Genomic DNA, 22,063 nt, shown 5'->3' with positions numbered 1-22,063 from the left:
GAACCGCAATACACCTTATTCTCTACAACACTCAAGGAGACCATCGGCATCTAACCACCGTTCTGTGTTCAGAGCCCCGTCTGTAGAGTTGATTGCACAAGAAGAACGCAGAGACTCTGCTGCCGAGGCCATGGTAGCCATGGGGTCCTTATTTATTGTAAATGGCAAATCAGATTCTACCGCATCTCCAAACTTGTCCACTGCGTCCTCTCCACCTCACACCCATCACACTCCTCACATTTCTCACACCCAACACACCTCTCCACCTCCTCCACCTCCTCCTATACAAAGGTAAACTAGAGTATAAGCAAAACAACAACAACAACACTATCTTCAATTTATTTTATTTATTTACTTTCTTTTTTTCATATATAGTGCATTTTCTCCTTTCAACCCACAGCCCGAAAATCGTCACCACCACCGCAGCAGTAGCAGCAGCAATAACAACATAATCAGCCACACTCACAGTCGCAACCATAGCCACAGCCACAGTCGTAGTCATAGCAACGGCCAAAGCTACAGCTACAACTACAACCAAAGTCAAACCCAGAACCAGAACCAGAACTACCACCAGCAATATGAAACAGACCCGCCAATAAAAATGCTGACTAAAGATATACTCCTCCAACCAAACTTTGATCGACACTCTTCGCGTCGGAAACGAGAAATGCAAGCTGTCACAAAGATTGTCGAAACTCGCGAATTCCCATACAATGATAATTATTTCTGGAAAAATAATGGCAATACAACTCACAAGAAGAATGGTTGCCGGAGTATATATTACAAGTGTTCAAATAGTTCAAAGGTAATATATACATATATATTTGTAGAATATTTTCATGATATTAATAATAATAATAATTTAGGGTTGTTCAGTAAATAAGACGGTAGCAGCCAAGGAAGATGGTTACTATGTTATCAAGTACCGTGGGGAGCATCAAAAGGAATGTGGACATGTTGAGCATATACGCGACCTTTGAAAATCACAAAATCACAAAATTACAAAATAAAAGTGGACTAAATTAAATTAAAATAACTTAAATCAAATCACATTAAATTGAATTGAATTGAATTGAATTACATTACATTACATTACTTTACGTTAAAATTAAATAAATATTAATACATTATGCAAGCCATAACAATTCGTGACAATTCGTGACAATACATGACAGTACATGACAGTACATGACAGTACATGAAAAGAGAAGGAGAAAGTGGGGAAAGAAAATAATGAAATTGATCGTCCAAGCTAGATTTAATGACGTCAAATATTCCTTGTGTAGTTTGTCTGAAGGAGGGGGAATTGAATAGTTTGATCCAAATAAATGTGCGTGTGAATAAACAGATATAAATAATAAGGAGCTTGTTACTTGATACTATTATTTAAATGCAAACAATTCTTTACAAAAGCATATCTGTATGTATTTGTTTGTATAATTAATCGATCAAAGCAAAATAGGAATTTTGTATATATTAAAGCTAAAATCAAGATGATTATATGAATGAAATGGTCTTTTAAAATACAAAATGGAATTGCACTATAAATTAGGTATTTACATCATCATCATTCACATTCACATTCACATTAAAATATTATTATTATTATTTCTATTATATATTTTTGATTATTTTAGCACATATTTTTTTTGCGATAAATATCAGTAACAAATATCCCACATCTCTACTCTTTTACTCCTCCTCCCTCTCTCTCCCTCTCTCTATTTGTTCCTTTCCCTTGAGGACTTCTTTATGGCTTGTTGATTCTTTACAATAAAATAGAATAAAATAAAATAAAATAAAAATGATTCCTGATTCAAGTTTGGAACCCGTCACAGTCACTTGTGTACCTGTTGTCCCAGACAAACCATCTCAGAAGATTATACCTATCCAACATAGTTCAACAAAAGGACTTACATCCCAGTCCCTAAAGCGTAAAGGAAGGCCAACATTTATCGCCATCCCGCCACTGTTCAACACAGCACATGAAACACAAGATGATTTGCAGTATTCTCCCTGGTCCTCTCCAGATCTAGGTTCGTCCCATTCCCTCTGGGAAGATCAAGGTCCCGTCTCACCAGGTCATCCCATTTCTCCCTGGTCATCCTCTTCCAATGATCAAAGTCCACACTCTTACCCACCACACCCATCCTTTATCTAAAAAAAAGAAGTCAACAAGGGAGTTTCATTCTACAAGCTACAAACATATATGTACATCTATTTAATTAAAGAGTCAAATAAACCATCATAATCATCATATTTATCATTATTATCATTGGATGAGGGTTGAATTGATTGAACAAATATTCCATTATTATTATTATTGTTGTTGTTGTTGTTGTTGTTATTTTGATAACCACAAAATAAGCTTTTATTTATTCTTGTGTGCCTGTAAATAAATGGCTAATTTCTACGTAATCCAAAGAAGCCACTTACTATCTTGTTCCTTTGTTGTTGTTGTTTTTTTTTCTTAATACAAACTATAGGCTACAAAAATCCGTAAACCTTATCTGACCATAACTACCATCGTAATCACCATCCCAACATCATCATCATCATTAACAACCGTTAATCTTTAACCTTTTCTTATAATGATAACTATAGTGAATTGAATACATCAAATTTGATTATTAACCATATAGTTTGTCTTTAAAACTACTAATACCTCTACCTCTACCTTTCTTGCTCTCTAATATATATATACAAACAAGCTACCCGATGGATTAGATATATTCATCAGTATGTCGTTCGTAATTTATTGTTATCTACATGGTATAAATTTTAGTGCAAGCAAAAAAAAGTACAAGAAATATAAGTTTATACGTATGTGTGTGCGTGTGTGTGTGTATGTGAAAAAGGGAATTATTTGTTTTGTTTTTTTTTAAAATAAAATAAAATAATTGTACTCATAATCATAATCATAATCATAATCATGATCTTGTTAATCTAATTAACGCTTAGAGCTACCACCATCTTGGTTATTGTTACGCTCAAAGTAGGATGAGTTGTTCATAAACACAATTCCGGAATCCAGTACCCATTCACCTATGTTGAGATACTTTTGGGCATATGTGCGCACGTCTTCATTCTCAATTGTTGAAAGAGAAGGTCTAGGAATTTCAGAGCAACAATGTAAGATTTCAACTTGCAATAATGTAAAAGAGAGAGAGAAAGAATTAGATTCTTACTGCAATCCTGTGTTGCGCCTAATGCCAGCAAGTACTGCAGAGATGAGTACTGCGTCTGCTGAGAAATGAAAGAGTTTCCCCCACATTATTGTATATGTATATATGTATATATAAAGGGTATTATTTGATCAAATGGACCGTGAAGAAGTGTATGAGGTCCAAGAGGTTGGGTATTGAGTGTATAGGTGGAGCGGGTAGGGTAGAATAGGGCTGACGAAACGAAACGAAATATCACATTTTAATTTCAATACATAATGTGCGTGTGCGTGTGTGTTGTATCAAGATGTGACAACTGACTAAGTGACTGTTCAGGGTCCATTTTACTGAAAAAACAAAAAAAAATGTGAAAATGACACTACACTAGTCTTGATACATACACTTCACACTACACATATAACATATACATATATATATTTATTTCTTGAAAAAAAAATCACTCGAAATCTTTTTTTTTAAAAAAGTGGTCTTACTCGGTGATATATATATATGTGTGTTTTAGAATGAGCTTATTTTGGTTACCATGGTTTTTATTTATTTCTGTCTTTCTTAGAATCAAGGGTTATATGTATATGTAGTATAGTATCCACAAATAAGTGAATTGATCGATAAGCAGGGAAATACATATTAGTGTATGTGATGTATACAAATCACTAAAGAAAATGAAATAAAATATATATAATTTTACTGTGTTTAATGTGTGCTTCGTTACAGACTTGCTTGACCAATTAATGGAATCTTTGTTGAACCACTAATTTTTTACGCAATATTTGCGTGTGTAATGATGTGTGCTGATCAATTCTTTTTAGTTCTTGATTGTGATATTGAATGTTGGAATGATCAGACAGACGGTTAGTGTAAGCAGATTAAAATGATTCAAGAAATATTTACTTTAAAGCAATATTATGGGATTAGAGTTGAAAGAAGAAGAAGAAAAGGTCAAGATATTTATTCAATTAGATAGACGACATATGGTACAATACAATAGAATGATTTTCATATATATATATATATATTAGAAGGTATGAGTAGTAAATATCCAAAATGGAACTATGGAAAAGATATCTAGAGAATGTGATTCAACCCAACGTTGGTTTTATGAACTTAGACCATTTTGCTTTGTATTAACATTTTCTTTGAGAGGCTATTTTATTTTTATGAATTTGCTTCAGAAAAAATTGATTTTTTGTTTAGCTTCTGGGCTTAGGTGTAGGGATTAGTGCCTAATATTTCAGAAAACGAATAAATAATAATAATAATGAATATATAGCTTATTGAGTAGATTTATTTATTAATTTTGGATTCATTAGTATAAAGCTATATGTCAAATAATGGTCGGTTGTTATTAAGGCAGTGTAAAGTAAATGTGCTTGTCTGGTTTGTGTGTATGTGTAACTGTCCCTGAGATTGATAGTTTGCCAGGGTCGTTAGAAATTTGCAACCAGAGACTTGGATGTGGGGTTTGTATTACAACTCGAAATACAGTATGTACACCATACCATACCACAGAATAAAAATATTGTCATAAACTTTTGTTATATCTTTAATGGGTACACGTATACATACCATTATAAGAGTTAACAAATATTTCTCAAGCTCGAAAAAGTATATTACCTAAAACGAATAGTATTTTTGTTTATTCTTTTTTAAAAGAAAAAAAGGCTTTACTCTCTCAAATATCACAAGGTCTCAGCATATTAAACATACTATTCTTAGGAAACAAAAGAAATCAACTTTCAGATTATGAAAAAAAAATATCGGCTGTACTCTTAACGGCACCTTTATTCACCATCATTTTGTATAAGACAGACATACCCTTAACAGTTAAACATATAACAAATCAAATATGGAGACAGGCTGACACAGTTTTAACAAGAAAAAAATGTAAAAGACTTTTTTCTTTCTTTTCAATTCTAAATGAGAGTGTTTTACACCATTTAGAACCAGTTCTTTGACGTTTTTTTTTCTGTTCGTATATGGACAAGAAGAGTTAACCTATTAAAAAAAAGTAACGGTAAATTATGGGACATATGAGTATATACAGCTGTTTGAAAGGAAGATCCTTTCATTTTTAATGATCAATGCAAAAGGAATGATGGGAAACTCATCTATAAAGAAAACACTACTCTTTTTAATCAGGCACTGATAATTGAGGGATGTAACAAAAAAGTTAACAATGTGCCAATAGTGACATGATCGTCAAATAGCCAAGCTCTCAGTTCTATTGAGAGTACCTGAAGTTATTTGGATCAAATAATAAGGGCAAAGGAACTTGGTTCAGCAATTCTTAAGGAGTTAGACAAAGTCGCCCATGAAGAATAAAAAATAACACCATGTTCAATGTATAAGTCACATGATATGACTATGCTAAATCATATTAACTCAAGAGAACCTAAGGTGATGTTAAAGCAAAACCAGCAATTGCATTTCGGAAAACATTTGATAAAATATTTAGTCCTTTTTTGACCTTCTCAATGAAATCCTGTTTACACTTTAAGAAAATTGTATGTGTATATTTTAACTGTTTTTCTTACTTTCTTTCTTTAAATCGTATAATATTATATAAGGATAATTAGAAGTATTCGCAAAAAGCATGGTCACTACAAAGCTGATAATCTTGAGTATTTGTGGTCTGTATACCACAATTGAATGAAGAACAGATTCCACAACCAAAACACTGGTCTTTTCTTGCTAATAAGCTTGGCAGGGTCACACCTCAGGAATGTAACACACACACATATATATATATATATACCAGGCACTCATGCACTCGACACTGCTTAAGTTATAACCGATTACTAACTGACAGATATTTTAAATTAGATAACCTAATGTCTATATAAACAACACTCTCACTGTACCTATTGTCCTTTTTAAAATCTTATTCGTACACCTCACACAGAATAAGAAACAAAGAATAAGGAAAAGAGAAGTCAGTGGATCAAGGTCTTATAATTGTGTGTGTTTCAATTGGTGCTTCTGGTTCATTACCATTTATACATATAAAGATCACATACATTGACAGAAGTTGGTTTATTTTATATATTATTTATACTGTAATATATTATATATTCTTGTTCCAGAAACGATTATAATACTGCTACTAGCTATCGTTATTAATATCATATTGGTAACAGGACAACTGGAAATTAGATATTTTGCTATTGAGACTTTGCACCTTGGTTTACAAATTTACTTATCCACCATTTATTTCTTGTTCTATCAAGCTTATAATTAAGCTTATAGTATATTGTTTAAGTAGGTTTGCTGCTTATCTTGCTTTCTACTTTACTTAATCTTCTTTTGAAAAGAACCTATTATACAGTATATTTCCTAAATCAATAATCACTTGCCTCAGACATAACATAAACGGCCTTAATATTGCCAAATCTCAATTCGCCGTATCCTTTGTAAAGCTCTTGTTTCCAGTTGTCCTCTCACTCGTATCCATCATACGAGCTATCATCTTTAAAATTAGGACTGGTTGTATTCAACCGAACGTTTTGATAGTATTTAAGTATGATATCGACTTTTTCCTCTGAAAGTACTATAGTTTTTTTGCCAGTTCTACAAGTAATCTGCTCGTACTCATATGTATATAGCCAATAAATATGGTGACTCGCTAATAGAGGGGATTTTGGATCAATCTCAGTTTTCTTTCTTTCTTTATTTTCGTCTGACAATCGAGGGTCGTTTGGCTGAGACAGGAGTATCAGGCTGACAGCATCATCTCTACCTGTTTGTTTGGATGATGTACTGTATTCAACAATTCCAATTTCCAGAGTGTTTAAGAGAGTATATGACATATCAATTAGCAAATCTCCAGGATTTTTACATCTAAATCCTAGGACCCACAAATTATTCAAAGTCATATCTCTCAATCTTTTGCACCTTAAAGAGATATAATTCAATACTTTAGCAAATTCAGTACACCGGTATAGACTTAAGGTCTGTAGTCCATATTGCTGTAGTTTTAGATCCTCGGTTGTTGGGTTTGGTTTAATGAGAAATGCTCTACCACGAAATCCCAGTCGTTTGAGGGCCGGACAACTGTCCAATATATCATCTATTAGAAGATCCACATTGTCGCCACTGATGTAAATCCTTGTCAAAAATGGGCAATAAGAGTATATTCTTATATCCAAATTATTGTTATTCCCGCTAATCATAAACCCTGCAAGCCAAATAATCTCGAGTGTTTCAGAAAACGACTGTAGAATTATGTTAAAATCCATTGGATGTGTATAGTCTTACCCGTTATCTTGGTTTGCATTCAATTTCAAACGTTTAAGAGAGACTCCTAATGGACAAAGCAATTTCCATAAAACAAAGTCAAAAATTTCAAAATGTTTGTCGGTTGCAAGGCTGAATGATTTTAGATGTCGAAATGCGTTTGGATTGAATCGAAAAAGAGATATGACTGTTTGCCTTTGATCTGAGTTTATCGGGTCGCTATCTATGTTCGTGGCATTTAGCTTTAGAGACCACAAATTTGGATACAAGTATCCAAAATAGTACAGCCACAAAGGATTCTAGTTACTTCAACCTTCATTATACTTCTCGCATTTTGCCTCTTATTGTTTTGTATTTATATCTAAGAACGTCACTGCAAAAGCCGGCTTCGTATTTGGTATTTCATCCAGTGTAGCTGAAAAATCAGGAGTGAGATATAATGTAGCCTTGATAGACAATAGGCTTTGTAAGTTTTGGTACATCTTTTCAAAGTTACCCACACCGAACTCCGGGCGAAAACCATCTTTGTTATTGTCCAGGTATAATCTTTGGAGCATGCTACAAGCATTTATAAATTCAACTAGGTTTTTCGGTCTCTGTCCCTCTTCATGGACACCGTATTCTATTCCCAAAATTTCCAAAGACTTCCACATTTCGTCTGATCTTGCTACCTCTCTGTAAATACTTTAACAGCTTTTATCCGTTACATCCAATTGCTTCAAGTTTGGCAGGTAGTTGAATAAGTCAGAGATAAGTACTTCTGGTATATCTGGATAAGAATTCCACTGATGCATTTGTAAACTGCGAACCCAGGTACCGTGTAGTGAGGGAAGCTTTTGGGAAGCTTTAATAATGTCTATAACTCTTTAAGTGCCTTTCTCGGAATAAATACGTATGTTTCTCTACAGAGCACTTTGAAATGGGTATCTTCATCTTTTGCACGTAAGAGCACAAGAGCGTCTGTCTTTTGCCTACATTTTATTAGCAATCTGCGTAAGAATTTTGAATGGTAAATCTGGCGCTTTCATAAAAATAATTATATAAAGACAGATAGATAGATAGAGAGAGAGAGAGAGGTGAAAGGTGGGGTTAGAACCGGATATATGTATGCGATAAAATTAAAATCGACAGCTAAAAGAAGAGAAAAAGAAATGCTGCAGAAAACTGATATCGTGGGCCACAATTTCGGCTACATTCGAATCATTGAGGTAACAATAAAGATGTACAAGGCGCAGTCAGCTATTCACACACAGATAGCTAAAGATAAATAATATTGCTGTTATTGACATATGGTGGGTAGAATATGTGGTGTGAATGTCAAAATCAGTGCCAAGAAAATGAATACGGATAGAAAGGACAATTTTATTAAGGAACAAATAACAAAAGAGCTATTTAACTACTTTGGAACATTTTTATAGTTATGTAACTACTTTTAAGTTCATTGCGATGAGCGATACAAGAAACACCAATGCATTTTATTCACCGGGTCAGTATAAAAGTGTTGTGAAAAGAATACTTTCGTATATAGCTGTATTTGATATCAAATAACTATAGCCAGTTCAAGTTGTTCCTGTAGTGCCTTTTCCATTTGCTTTAATAAGAAGACTGTATTATGAATGTATAACACACTAATATCTTGCTTATTCAGCTTTTGACTTTTGCAACACATTGTACTTCTTTAATGGAGGACAAGAAATAGAGAGATGCTCGGGGAAGTGAGAATGAATAACAGACAACCAAAAGCAATTAGGTTTCAGAGTGCGACTACAGTTGTCTTTTTTATTTTAAAATAAAAGCCCAATGATCACAAAGTACTTAAAGATTACACAAGAAGAGGTGACAAATGGACATTATCAACCAGCACTTAAACATTCAGTCAAATACATAGCAGCTATCTCATTGTATTGATAATTCGATAGCTCAAAATTAGATATTTTACTATTAAGATCTATTACTTTGTTTTATGACTTCTTTTCCACGATTAATTCCTTGTCTTAATACCCTCAGAATGAAACATCACAGTATGTTGTCTGTGTATCTTTTTTTGCTTTGCTTTATTTGCTTTTGAAAATAGTCTCTTATACAACATATTACCTAAAATTCGTCTTCGGTCGCTGCCAATATCAAAGGGGAATATTCAACCTTGCCAAATCTGAATTCTCCGTATCCTTTATAAAGTTCGTACTTCCAGCAGTTCTCTGGTTCCTCTTCATAATACAAGTCGTGATCATTTAAAGGTGAGTAGACCTTATTAAACTGAAAGTTCTTAAAGTATTCGAGTACAAAAGGGACGTCTTCGTGCGAAATTTCCGTAGTGTCTGTGACGGGAATATAATTAACCAGAATGTATACATATGTATACAACCATTCGAGATCGTAGCTTTCAATTATATGGCACGTTGAATCTATCTCATTTTCTTGGGTTTCGCTTCTTTCATAGAATAGCCGAGGTTTGCTTATCTGAGACAAGAGTGTCATACCAAGACCATCTTGATCAATTTGTTGGTATGGTTTACCGTATTTAATCTTGCCGATTTGCAGACTCTTTAAGAAAGTATATGACATATCGACTAATAAACGCCCGGTTTCTTCACAAATAGATTCCACGATGAACAGATTCCTCAAAGTCATATCGTCCAGACTTCTACACCTGAAGGATATGTAATGAAATAATTCGGCCTTTATAGTACAATCATAAAGCATCAGTTTCTGTAGTCCATGTTGTTGCTTTGGCTCTTCGGATATCATGTTCGTATTAACGAATAGTTTTTCACCAGCGAACTTCAGTTTCTTTAGAGCCGCGCATTTCTCTAATACATTGTCTAGATTAAGAGACACATTTTTTCCTCTGATGCATAGTTTCGTCAAAAACGGACAATAATAGGATAGTTCCAGGGTTGTATTTTCGTGGTCTCTGTTATATATAAACCCTGTGAGCGAAAGTTTTTCAATTTTTTCGGAAACATATTGTAAGATCCTGTTGACGTCCATTGGGTACGAAGGATCTACTTTGCCAGATCTTGTCGCATCTAACTTCAAATGCTTAAGCGGGAGTCTTAACGCACAAAGCAAATCCCATAAAACAAAATCCGAAGACTCGAAATAGGTGTCGGTCGCAAATTTGAATACTTCCAGGTGTCGAAATGCGTTTGGATTGGATCGGAAAAGAGATATGGCTGCTTGCTTCTGGTCGGAATTTATCGGGTTATCTTGTGCATCCGCAACATTTAGCGTTATTGAACGTAAGTTTGGATATTTGTGTCCAAAATAGCATAACCACAAAGGATTCCAGTTATTATGACATACATATGTGCTTCCGTTTATGTATTTGCGATATTCTCTCGAGCATATATATAGGGATGTTACGCCAAAAGCTGGTTTTGTACTTGAGATTTTGTTCATTGTAGTCGAAAAGTCAGGGTTGAGATATATTTGAAAGTTGACAGACGATAGATTTTGCAAGTTTTGGTGCATGTTGTCAAAGTCATCCACATTAAACTCTGTGTTATAACTCTGTCCTTCCTCAAATATGTATAGTTTCTGAAGCTTGTTGCATGCACATATAAATTCAAGTACGTTCTTTGCTGACTGTGTCTCAGGTGCTCTAGGGTATCGTATTTTCAAGCTTTCCAGAGACGTCCACACTTTTTCTGATTTTGTTGTTTCTGTGTAAATAGATTTATAGTCTATATCTCCTAGGTACAGGCACTTTAAGTTATCCATGTATTTAAATATGACAGAAATATCCATATCGAGACTTTTGAGCTCATAGAAATTAAGGTATATGTTTAAAGTGTGAATCAAGTGGGACGGTGAGTTGGATATATTCTTTGAGGCTTTAGTACTGTTGATGAATGCTTTCATTTCTTTAGGGAAATGAATGCCTATATCTTTCCACAGAACCATTAGAAACGGGTGTCTCCATCCCTTGCACGTCAGAGAACAAGCCAGCAATTCCCTTCTCCATAGATTATTGGCAATTTTCAAAAGAATTTCGAATGGTAGTTCTGAGAATCCCATAATAATAATTGTATAAAGAGAGAGAGAGAGAAATCAAAAGTTAAAAGAAGTTTTTATTATTAGCGGCCTTTATGCATTCATTTTCAAATTTTTTTTCTTCAAATGTCGGGTACTACACTGTCTTTGATGTTATACACGGCGATTGAAACATTGATCAATTTAATCTGGTTCGACTAACTACACTAACTAGACATAAATGCGGATATATCAAATATTTTCCCTCTTTTTTTACTGGTAAATTCTTAAAGGCAGTTTGGCATGAAAAATAAGAGAATATCATTGGCTAACAATTTGAAATAGGATATCTCTAAGAGCATCTTCTCAGAGCATCTTCAGCAGTCGGCTAACTTTTATTTTATCTGGAATCAAAAATTGTCACTTTTACATAAAAAAAAGCCACTCCACCCAGAAGTTTTTCTCTTTTATCTAAAAGTCCAAATGCGGTATAAAAGTCGGGATAAAAGCTACTGCTGAAGATTCTCTAAGTCATATCATTGGGCGAGAGTTTTAATTAATTTTGCCCTTTTTTGCTCTTTTTTTGAACCTAAAAAAAAGGGCAAATTTTTTAATCGACTCTAATTAGCTAGCTTTCTTCCGTTGTCACTAGGCTTGAGAAGAGAAGCATTTTTCATGGATAATATGTGCCATATAATGAGAGGCCTGGAAAAACCCGCAATAAAAGGTTATCACTTAATGACAGAGACGGGATTATATGCACAATTTTATCTAATATGTATTTTGAACTAATTTTGAACTTTTTTTTTTTACAAAAAAAAGGTGTGGACAGTCATAAATTAGTCTGATTGACTAAGTTCTGGATGAAGTTGTTTTACCCTTTTTTTGCCCTTTTTTTGAACTTTTAGTCTGTCCACACCAAATGTTTCTATGGGGAGCTACCTTTGCTTTAATTGGGACTTTCTTATCGTATATTTAACTCATGTAAAGCGGAAGGTGGTTAAGCACACAGCAATTAAATCCGATCCCTAACTATCAGTAGTAACTTATAGAAGTCAAATTAGTAGTTAATTAATAACGTCCTGATTTATTCCCGTATAATATAGTTTCCAGCTAGATTTAATTAGCAAACCTATTATAATAATATTACTTTAACGTGCAATATATATATATATATACAAGCTATACAAGCTATATACGTTGTAAACGTTGTGTCCCAAAATGGCTGTATAGTTCTGTGCCCGCATAATAACTTAAATCCTCTTAATTACTAGAGTCCTCTAAATATCTACAATCACTACAAAATTTTCGATAGAGTTCTTTTTTACCAACACAATAACATACAGCAGATTTGGATTGAATGAAAAAGGCTCTAAAGTCAAGATCTGATTTCCGAGGTTTCTTTGGTTCTTAATAGCTCATTATTCCTTGAGAATACTACAAAGATAAAACATTTAGAATCATGATACAAGAAAGTAAATGAAAGGGAGATATGACTTCACTTGTTTAGCTGAAGTAACAAAGAAATAGCAAAGGGATAGAAAAATTTGAAAAGGAAAGATATATATATAGAATGAATCACCATTAAACCAAAATTCTACTTTAAAATACACATCTACCTACACACCCTCAAGACCCTTAAGCATTTTCTTTTAAAAAAAATTCTACTGAAGCCACCCACCTTTTTGTTCACAGTACTATAAGCAGAAATGTAATTGTTCATAAACCCTTTACAGAGCGTCTGAGCATATTCAATGTCGTACTCCCCAATCTCCCATGCAAGAGATCTATTTATTTTGTCTGTCTCGTCCAAGCATATATGATATTTGTTTTTAGCACATCGGTTGTTTTTGGTTATTCAAGTCCAATTGACTAACGTTGCCATTAATATAATTTTAAGTATAAGTATGTTCAACTGGGAGTGTGGTATGTTGATAAAAATTTTTCCGCTTTTCATCGACTTAGATCCATCAAACTTGACGTATTATAGTCCCAAGAATAAAAGTTGGTTAAAGCAAAATATATATATATATGCTTTTAAAGACCTGTGTGTCTATCCCGACATTAATAAGCTCCAGTATTTGTAGTAGATGTGGGTTGTGACTGTAATTTGACTGCTAGGAGAGGTACAAGTTGGCTGAATTCATGTTTAATCATCTTATTGAGATTGGCATTATTCTAAATAAATACACATCATTAAGACAAGGGGTTTTTGATGTGCAGCTCAGCTAGGCACAAAGAGAAACATACTATGTTAGAAACTGGCTCTCTACTAGCTAAGTGAATCAAACCTACCCATAGAAGTCTCAATAATTCAGAGATAAAGCTAAGCTAGCTGTTGAAGCGAATCAGCAAGTATGTATCACAGCAGTTAAGGGTAACCTTAGCCCTTTCTACTTTTGTGCCAAAATCTTAAAGAGTGTCGTAAAATAAAAAAGGCTTATATTCATCGAAAGATCCCACAAATATGATTGTCTTTTCTAGACGATGAAAGAATTGGTTTAGAATTGATCCTAATACAATGCCTTTTCGATAATGTCTTTTATCACAAGTTATTTTACGTTCTGGAACTTTTTTCATAAGGTCTTTCAAATTTAATACCGATTAGATTTGGGTATTTGAGCACGGAGCAAAAGATCCAGAAATCGTCAACGGAATCCTTATTATACAGAGTTTTGCATTCAAAAATGAGAAAACCAAATCAATTTTCTGAGGTAGACACAGGTTTAATTTGAAAAGGCTTACATTTTTAAAAAAAATTGATGTTTTTATCAGCCTAACCTTCACAAATTGTCTCAAAAAGATTGCTTACTACAAATACTAATACATTATACAGCTTGATCAGTAGTGAGACCTGGTTTTCTTTTAACCAAATCTTTTCTTTATAAAACAGTTCCCAAAGGGGGTTTAAGAATTAGCCATATAGAAAAAGGGTATTACATATGTGCTTTGTGTGGGTGGGTAAGTAATAGCTTAAAAGCTTGCTTGTATGTATGGAAACATTGTCCATAATAAAGTAATAAGAAATGAAATTATCTCTAACTAAACTCGCTGGGATTTGCTTGGAAAATTGAAGGAATAGCTGTGCGTCTGTATCGTCTACAACCATTTTCGCCGTAACGTCTTTGACACCTTGATAGAATACGACTAGCATAATTGAAATATTTGATGCTTATTCGGTTTTATTTAATTACCCTCTCACACTAATTAAGCTGGTATTTGATGAAGATTTATTAACGAAAAGACAACATGTTTCATAAGATATTCAATGTTGCTGGAGTATGCTAACAAATTTTGATATACTTTGGATAAAATCTGATGTGTTTTTTTTTCTTTTCTTTGACAGGCCTTGTTTTTTTTGTGGTGCGAATCCAACTTTTGCATATATATATATATATATATATCTGTATGTGTTTATTAATGTGCAGAGATAAAGAGGTTTACACCCTTAAGAGCAAGAAACTGCTCTAACAACTTGTCCTTGGTGATCCCAATGGTTACCTGACATTCTCCATAAAAAGCATCCCGGATAAACTCGACATGTTCTTCTCTGAGCTATATATATTTCAATAAGTAGCTATAAGAAATATATTACTTATATAGTATTTACTGTGTGCACATTATAGTTTTATTTTTGGTTATAGATAACATATAAACACTATCATTATGTTGTTATTTGAGAATTGCGGACTAGATTTTTGAAAGATGAGCTTTTTCGAATTTAACCTGTAAACTACTTTAAGAAATTGGTTTGATTTTTTCACTTATGAGTTTAGAACTCTATATTATTAAAGAAAAAAATAGTAATAATTCATGTCACTTTTATGAATTATAGTTAATGGCATTATTTTCTAACAAGAAAAAAGCTATGGGAAAATTATTGGCTATTGGAAAATGAAATAAAGGGTTAATTTGTGCCTGACTTTTATATAATCTAGCACTCCTATAGTCATAGGGACAACTCTGGGAAACCCATTGAACCGATTGCTATATATTTACAACGACTCTTATGATATATGGTATGTAAGCCAATATAATATTACGTTCCCAATTCAATTTTCACTGTCAAGAGCTAAAGTCTTTAGATTAACAGTTTTTAATCAATAGAACCTTCAAGATCAGGAAGATGTCTAAAGTACTCCAGACCAAAAACAGTTCCAAGCCATTATGCCGCCTTTTCCTTACCTGGCGGCTCTAAGGGCTATACGTCTTTTTGCATATATCTCATTAACTCTTTTTTTTTGGTCTAGCAGTTCAGTTACATTTATCCCTATACTCCGTTATAGATATATTTTAACAAAAGCAAGGAAAGAGACAAAGGTAAAGACCGCCAACCATATTACTTTTAATAATATTTTTAAAGATTAATAGGTTTTTATTTTTAAAACAAAGAGACAAGAATATAAATATAATATCAAAGAAAAACAAGGGAAAATTTTATTGTTCAAAGTAAATGATTTTTGTGTACAAAGATTTTTACAAATTAAATACAAATTAAATTAAATTAAATAGAATATAAGATAGTCAAGTCCATGATAGTCCAGTCCAGCCCAGTCCAGTCCGTTTTTTTTTAAGAAATATTTCATTCGCTTTGCAAGTATATATGTAAAGAGGATTTTGCAGCTTATTGTAATAGAGAGTCTTGGTCCAATCCGGAGCGTCGCCTCGATCCAGAGCCAGGTTCCAATGCAGTGTTCCTTCAGTTTTGATTTGATTTGATTTGATTTGATTTGATTTGATTTGATTTGATTTGATTTGATTTGATTTGATTTGATTTGATTTGATTTGATTTGATTTGATTTGATTTGATTTGATTTGATTTGATTTGAGTTGAGTTGATTTGATTTGAGTTGTAAATGTGAGGTAGGCACCACAATTGAGTGAAGAACAGACTCCACTATCAAACACTGGTTCCTTCTTGCGAATAAATCTGACAAATTAACCATCTCCGGAACTATTACATACCAGGCACACGTACAATACCCACTTATACAATGTACTAACCATCATACAACAAGGATAAGAATTAAAAAAGATTTGAATAGTCAAATATAAACAATATTACCTTGTCTCTCTAATAAATAACACTCTCAAAGTATCTCAATATTTTGAAGAGTAGATACTTTGAGAGTGTTACTTATTAGAGAGACAAAGTAATATTGTTCATATCTGTTACCATTCAAACCCCTTGGAAGTCAGATCCCTGTTGTATAATGGTTGGTTTCCACGGTATAAATGTGTAGTGTACGTGTGCCTGGTATGTAATAGTTCCGGAGATGGCTAACGTGCCAGGTTCATAAGCAAGATGGAACCAGTGGCTGGTAGTGGAGTCTGTTCTTCACTCTATTGTAGTGTGCGTGCCACAGCCAACAGGACTTAGGATGATGCCTGAGATTTGAATTTGCCATTGGAAGAAATAATTTTTGTTTGGAACTTGCATTGGACCCCTGCTTGGAAATTGGCTTGGCCTTGAGATTTGGAAGTATAACCCAGATTTTGGACTTGATAGAAATTATGCTTGTATGTATGTATGTTCTAAAACTAGTACTCTAGCAGTACGTGGACATTGTTTGACCATTTGGAAAGGAATTGGACTTGGACATGGACTTGGACATGGACATAGAAATGGATCTTGACTTGACTATTTTGGATATTGTGCTAGTATATATAACTTTTGATTTGGTAAAGATAATTGTGAGTATAATTTTTGTTTTGAATTTTTTCCCTTGTTTTTCATTTTTTTTTGACTAGATATTTTGATTTGATTTTGGACTTTGTCCCTGATCTTGACCACATCTTGGGACTGTGCTGTTGACCGGTTTGGCCTTTTCTCTGGCGCCCCTTGTTGGGCTTCTGGTGAGCCGGATTGGCTTTTGACCTGGCGCGCATCTTGGGCCTGTGCTGTTGACCGGTTTGGCCTTTTCTCTGGCGCCCCTTGTTGGGCTTCTGGTGAGCCGGATTGGCTTTTGACCTGGCGAGCATCTTGGGCCTGTGCTGTTGGCCGGTTTGGCCCTTTCTCTGGCGACCCTTGTTGGGCTTCTGGTGAGCCGGATTGGCCTCTGACCTGGCACGCATCTTGGGCCTGTGCTGTTGGCCGGTTTGGCCTTTTCTCTTGCGCCCCTTGTTGGGCTTTTGGTGAGCCGTATCGGCTTTTGACGACGTGCCCAAAAGGCATGAGATAGCCAACAATCTTGTGGCAGGAATGGAACCATTTTGTTCCGCCACAGAGGCAAATTGATTGTTGATGGAAGCAACAGGAAGCAACAGACCCGCCAGTGGGATAAATGGCTCCTACCAGTGATATAAATGGACCCGCCAGTGGAAATAATGAATTGGCCAGAAAAATAAATGGAGCCAACAATGGAAGAAAAATAGGCAGTTGGCCGTCATATAAAAAGGCCCATCTGCAGAAGATAATAGGTCCACTGGCGAGAGATAACAGGTCCACTGGTAGGAGGAAAGGGCCTACCAGTGGGAAGCAACAAACCCACTGGCAGAAAGACCCCACTGGCGGAAGCAACAGACTAACAAAAAAGCAACAAGCAACAGTACCTTTGAAATAACATAAACCGCCGTGGAAGGCATAATAAAGCAACAAGCAACGGGAGGTAACAAGCAACGGGAACTAACCAAAAAGAAGAAAAAAAAAAGATACCAGCCGCGCCCACCAGAAGAGACAACAGAAAGCAACCAGTAATACATGGGAATACGGACAACGGGCTCACACGCTACACGCGCGCTTTGGGACTTGCTCGATAGACCATGGTTGACCCGTGGCTACTACTCCATCGGGTCCTTTTGGAAGAAAGAAAAAAAAAGAGAGAGCGGTCGGTCGCAAGAGTCCAAAATCGGTTCAACAAGCTCAACAAAGTAATATTGCCAAGTCTTTATGAACGTCTTTTGAACTCTTACAGTCGCCTACTCCACAGGCTATAATTAATTAGTATTCAAAGTTTCATTGCGCGTAGCATGTAAGTACATATACTTATCTTAAAATGCCTGGACTACCCATTCATGACATAAAAGAAACTCATGGCTATCGGAAGACCATCTTGGCTTCTGTGTATTAACGATGACCGGCCGGACACAAACCCATGTATTACCAGAAGCCTTCCATCGCCCCCTCCAGTAGACGCGGCTAGTACAAAGAAAAAGGAAAAAAAGAAAAACCAAAGTTTACAAAAATTGCTCTATACTTATAGAAAAAAAAACAGACAGGGAGATATTGAGACTGCTCTAGATTTGGTCTAACAAAATTCATTGAAAATGCTTATCAATGGCATGTTGTGCCAAGAATGAATGCATGCTGCATAGTGCTGATCAAGTTGGACATCTATTTTTGTAAGTCTACATATATTCTTCAAGGAAAAGACCTGATTATAACTGTATACACCCAAGTTGAAAAAAAAACATATAAATTCTTTTAAAACATAACACTGGCCTTGCTTTTTCCAACCCTCAAACTGGAGTTCATATTCTTGCTATATGTAGTGCTGTGCTATAGTATTTTATAAAAGTATTCACTGTTTAATAAAGGCCAGGCCTTAGAAGATTGTTAGATAAAGCAAAGCTGTTGTGACGTACATAATAGGGGGGGTTATGCAGACAATCAAGATAGATACATACTAGGCAACTAAAAAAAAATACAAATTTATGCATGTATATATTACAAGTTTCATAAATATATTTCTCACTCTCTTTGCTTCCTTTCAAGGATTATCAAATCACTCATAAAGCTACTGAATCAGACACATTAAGACAAGAAGTATTTGGTAAAGAATATAAAATTGTACAAAATATAAAAGAAATAGCTGTAGTTATCAAAAGAAATTATTTGAAGCATCTTGATAATGTGCTTCTGCTGATCAAAAAAAAAGAAAAATAAAAAGGAAATCCAAGAATACGCCTTGTAATTTGATCACCTGCATGTGAATTGATAAGCCCCTTTATAAAAAATATCTTTCTCTGAATTTTTTCTTAAATACATTGTCGTGTATCTATAAACAAATTCTTTGATAGTTTATCTAGCAAAAAATTGTAATAATACACACATTTATATATATATATATTTGTATCTATATGTAGCTCACAAAATTCTCTTATAATCACACTTGTAAAATATGACCTATAGCTTATAGCTCATAAAATAGAATAAAATAAAATCTCAATGCTAGTGCTTTAATATTGGGGTTCTTTTGCAAATACAAGGCTAAGTAGATATACAAGTAATTTTTATTCTGCTCACGTATAAAAGACAAATGGTTATAGTTTGTTCTTTTTTTAATAGAAAAAGAAAAGACATTGTATGTATAGTCGAATAATATTTATGTGACAATACTTCTTCTCTTGGCTGACAATTTAAATTGTTTATAAATCTTGTACTTGTATTCGCTATAGTTAATATTACTAACTGTATTTTACACAAATAAATATATATTATTTTGTTTACCACCAAAAAATATATTCGAATCTAAGTACTGTTTTCTTTTGTCTAGTAAATACGTGGACTTGAGTCTTTGGAACATTCATAGGAGACTTTGGCCAAGCCAATTTTGCTGGTTAGTTGAATGGCAAGTACCTTTATTATTCAATTATAACAATAAGCTACACATCAGAAAAATAGACTTTTTTCAAAGATAAGCGAGCAATTTGTATTGATAGCATCTATAAGTTCTAGTAAGATAAAAGGGTGAAATCCTGTGAGCAGTCATAATATAAACAGTGTACGCAGATACCAGATTTAAACAATATTGAAGGACTTTCTTCTTGTATTCATCATATATCATGTTAAAAATGAGAAATTTAATATGAAAAAAAAAGAACGAAAGATGATATAATAAGCATAGATAAGCTAAAAGTCTTGATTTACAAAATACAATTGGACACTCTTTTAATATCTAAAAAGTGAATGTATATAATATATTGCATATAGTACCAGACGTAACCGTAAAAGAACAGGCATAGCCGTAATTTCCATCGAATTAGATTATTATGGCCGAGTTTTTGTTGCTTAAACTTCATGCGTACAGATAATTGCGAATGCTAAGGCAAAAAGAATGGAAAAGATAATAAAAAAGGTAAGAGAAGAAAAAAGACAACCGCAGCAAAGTATCAATTCAATTATGGAAGCACAAAGGAATAGGCATTGGCTTGTGTAGCTATTATACGTGAGTAGTTTCATTTAAAGGCAGCCAAGTAAAATCAGTTTCTTATTTGACCCATACTCTCTGATGGGACACAGAAGTGAATGATTATATCTGAGCCAATTGAACAAAGAGTACGTGGGGGTCGTTCCAAAGTTAATAGATAGAAGAATTGGAACAGCTAGCTAAAGGTACTACTGGTGTATACTGGATAGCCATTTTTTGTGTGTTTACAAAGAGAAAGCAATGGAGTCGGTTGTGTGAGTGAGAGTAGCTCTATAAAGTTGACACATTGCGTGTATATTCACATTTTTAACTGACCAAAGCATATAATATATTTCTATTTCTTTCTCTTATCTATTATTAATTATCCAAAGAAGCATAGTTTATTCTGACATCTTAGCAATAGCTTAGTAATATCTTACCGAAAATAATATTTTATTAATTATCAAAATATTTATACAAACATCGAAAGATGAAAGCAATAAAGACCATCCTTAAACATCACTTATATTTTCTTTTTTTTTTTCAAAACGAAAAACGGTCAATTGCCAATATTTGAGCTAATAAGCTGTTAGAGAAGATCGATATATATTCCTTTTTTTTCTGTTAGTCGTCTGGACCACTTATTTACATAAACTAGCACAGCTCATCTCATCTGCATTATTAAATATATTAAAGAGCAATAAACACTATTTTACACACAAACTCAATTTTGGTAAATGTCTAGGCAGAATCCTTTTTTTTAAAAAAGCTTTTTATTGATCCTATTTTTCTTGTAGCTATATATAATAAAGCTAATCTTTTTGAAGAGAAGTATATTGGTTTAAAGCTTCTTATAACTACATTAATCTATCAATTATATTATATGCACTATATTTCACGCAATTACCAAAGACAACTTCTCTCTAAAAAGGACTTCGAGATAACTTCACCATACCTTGTAGACCAACACTTTGAGCTCTCATATAAATCTCTTTTACTATTTCCAGATTTTGATTTATTTCAATAGCATTATAATCCCAGTAATGCTCTATAGAATGGAAATACAAACCGTGTATACACCAAAAATTTCATAACAGTCCATTATATGTTATCTCTTTCCAGTACCAAGTAGTGTAAGAACTGGTGTAATATAATACACATTTCTCTTATACTGAATATACTATGTTCATGACGTTTTGCTTACCAATACCAAAGGATTCAAGACACTTTAAAAACAGACTCATGCACTTGTCTCAGTTAATGCTTCCCCCTGATAATATAAAAGATCTAATTCCCTTTATTTAGAAAAAGAAATAAAAATATCAAATGATCCACAAGTCCTTGACAAGCTTGAGTATATTTATGGTGCGGGTACTTTTACACCGTTCACCTTTCACTACAAAACCCTTTGATTTTCCTAGTATTATTTGATATCAGAAGCCTCATCCTATCTTATCGGACAATATACACTCCACTAGTCTATTATCCAATACACTTTACTATATCACAAGCATAGCCAGCTTTCCTTGTTCCTGTCAATAA

General features: G+C 33.9%; 7 protein-coding genes across 7 annotated transcripts; 1 reads left to right on the top strand and 6 right to left on the bottom strand.

Annotated features, from left to right (window-relative positions):
- Positions 1–1,804: 1,804 nt before the first annotated feature.
- Positions 1,805–2,161, top strand: PHYBLDRAFT_65730 (hypothetical protein; the record flags this gene model as incomplete). The annotated part of the gene is made up of 1 exon (XM_018441518.1): positions 1,805–2,161. One exon carries the CDS (start codon positions 1,805–1,807, stop codon positions 2,159–2,161), a length of 357 nt encoding a protein of 118 aa, XP_018291173.1.
- A 789-nt stretch (positions 2,162–2,950) lies between these two features.
- On the bottom strand, positions 2,951–3,274 carry PHYBLDRAFT_21325 (hypothetical protein; the record flags this gene model as incomplete). The annotated part of the gene is made up of 2 exons (XM_018439757.1): positions 2,951–3,110; positions 3,189–3,274. 2 exons carry the CDS (start codon positions 3,272–3,274, stop codon positions 2,951–2,953), a joined length of 246 nt encoding a protein of 81 aa, XP_018291172.1.
- A 3,348-nt stretch (positions 3,275–6,622) lies between these two features.
- PHYBLDRAFT_145538 (hypothetical protein) lies at positions 6,623–8,071 on the bottom strand (the record flags this gene model as incomplete). The annotated part of the gene is made up of 3 exons (XM_018431470.1): positions 6,623–7,289; positions 7,440–7,660; positions 7,793–8,071. 3 exons carry the CDS (start codon positions 8,069–8,071, stop codon positions 6,623–6,625), a joined length of 1,167 nt encoding a protein of 388 aa, XP_018291171.1.
- A 1,441-nt stretch (positions 8,072–9,512) lies between these two features.
- Positions 9,513–11,438, bottom strand: PHYBLDRAFT_145537 (hypothetical protein; the record flags this gene model as incomplete). The annotated part of the gene is made up of 1 exon (XM_018431469.1): positions 9,513–11,438. The coding sequence occupies one exon, from the start codon at positions 11,436–11,438 to the stop codon at positions 9,513–9,515; it is 1,926 nt and encodes a 641-aa protein (XP_018291170.1).
- A 1,365-nt stretch (positions 11,439–12,803) lies between these two features.
- PHYBLDRAFT_168482 (hypothetical protein) lies at positions 12,804–14,547 on the bottom strand (the record flags this gene model as incomplete). The annotated part of the gene is made up of 4 exons (XM_018435882.1): positions 12,804–12,830; positions 13,075–13,180; positions 13,955–14,052; positions 14,437–14,547. The coding sequence occupies 4 exons, from the start codon at positions 14,545–14,547 to the stop codon at positions 12,804–12,806; spliced, it is 342 nt and encodes a 113-aa protein (XP_018291169.1).
- A 1,345-nt stretch (positions 14,548–15,892) lies between these two features.
- On the bottom strand, positions 15,893–16,339 carry PHYBLDRAFT_112838 (hypothetical protein; the record flags this gene model as incomplete). The annotated part of the gene is made up of 1 exon (XM_018428312.1): positions 15,893–16,339. One exon carries the CDS (start codon positions 16,337–16,339, stop codon positions 15,893–15,895), a length of 447 nt encoding a protein of 148 aa, XP_018291168.1.
- Positions 16,340–16,934: 595 nt separating this feature from the next.
- On the bottom strand, positions 16,935–17,978 carry PHYBLDRAFT_145536 (hypothetical protein; the record flags this gene model as incomplete). The annotated part of the gene is made up of 4 exons (XM_018431468.1): positions 16,935–17,034; positions 17,167–17,684; positions 17,820–17,858; positions 17,946–17,978. The coding sequence occupies 4 exons, from the start codon at positions 17,976–17,978 to the stop codon at positions 16,935–16,937; spliced, it is 690 nt and encodes a 229-aa protein (XP_018291167.1).
- Positions 17,979–22,063: the final 4,085 nt, after the last annotated feature.

The sequence above is a fragment of the Phycomyces blakesleeanus genome (assembly GCF_001638985.1).
Source record: "Phycomyces blakesleeanus NRRL 1555(-) unplaced genomic scaffold PHYBLscaffold_11, whole genome shotgun sequence".
NCBI classification, from domain to species: domain Eukaryota; kingdom Fungi; phylum Mucoromycota; class Mucoromycetes; order Mucorales; family Phycomycetaceae; genus Phycomyces; species Phycomyces blakesleeanus.
The sequence above is the reverse complement of the archived record's forward strand: the minus strand, read 5'-3'. Positions and strand labels throughout refer to the sequence as shown.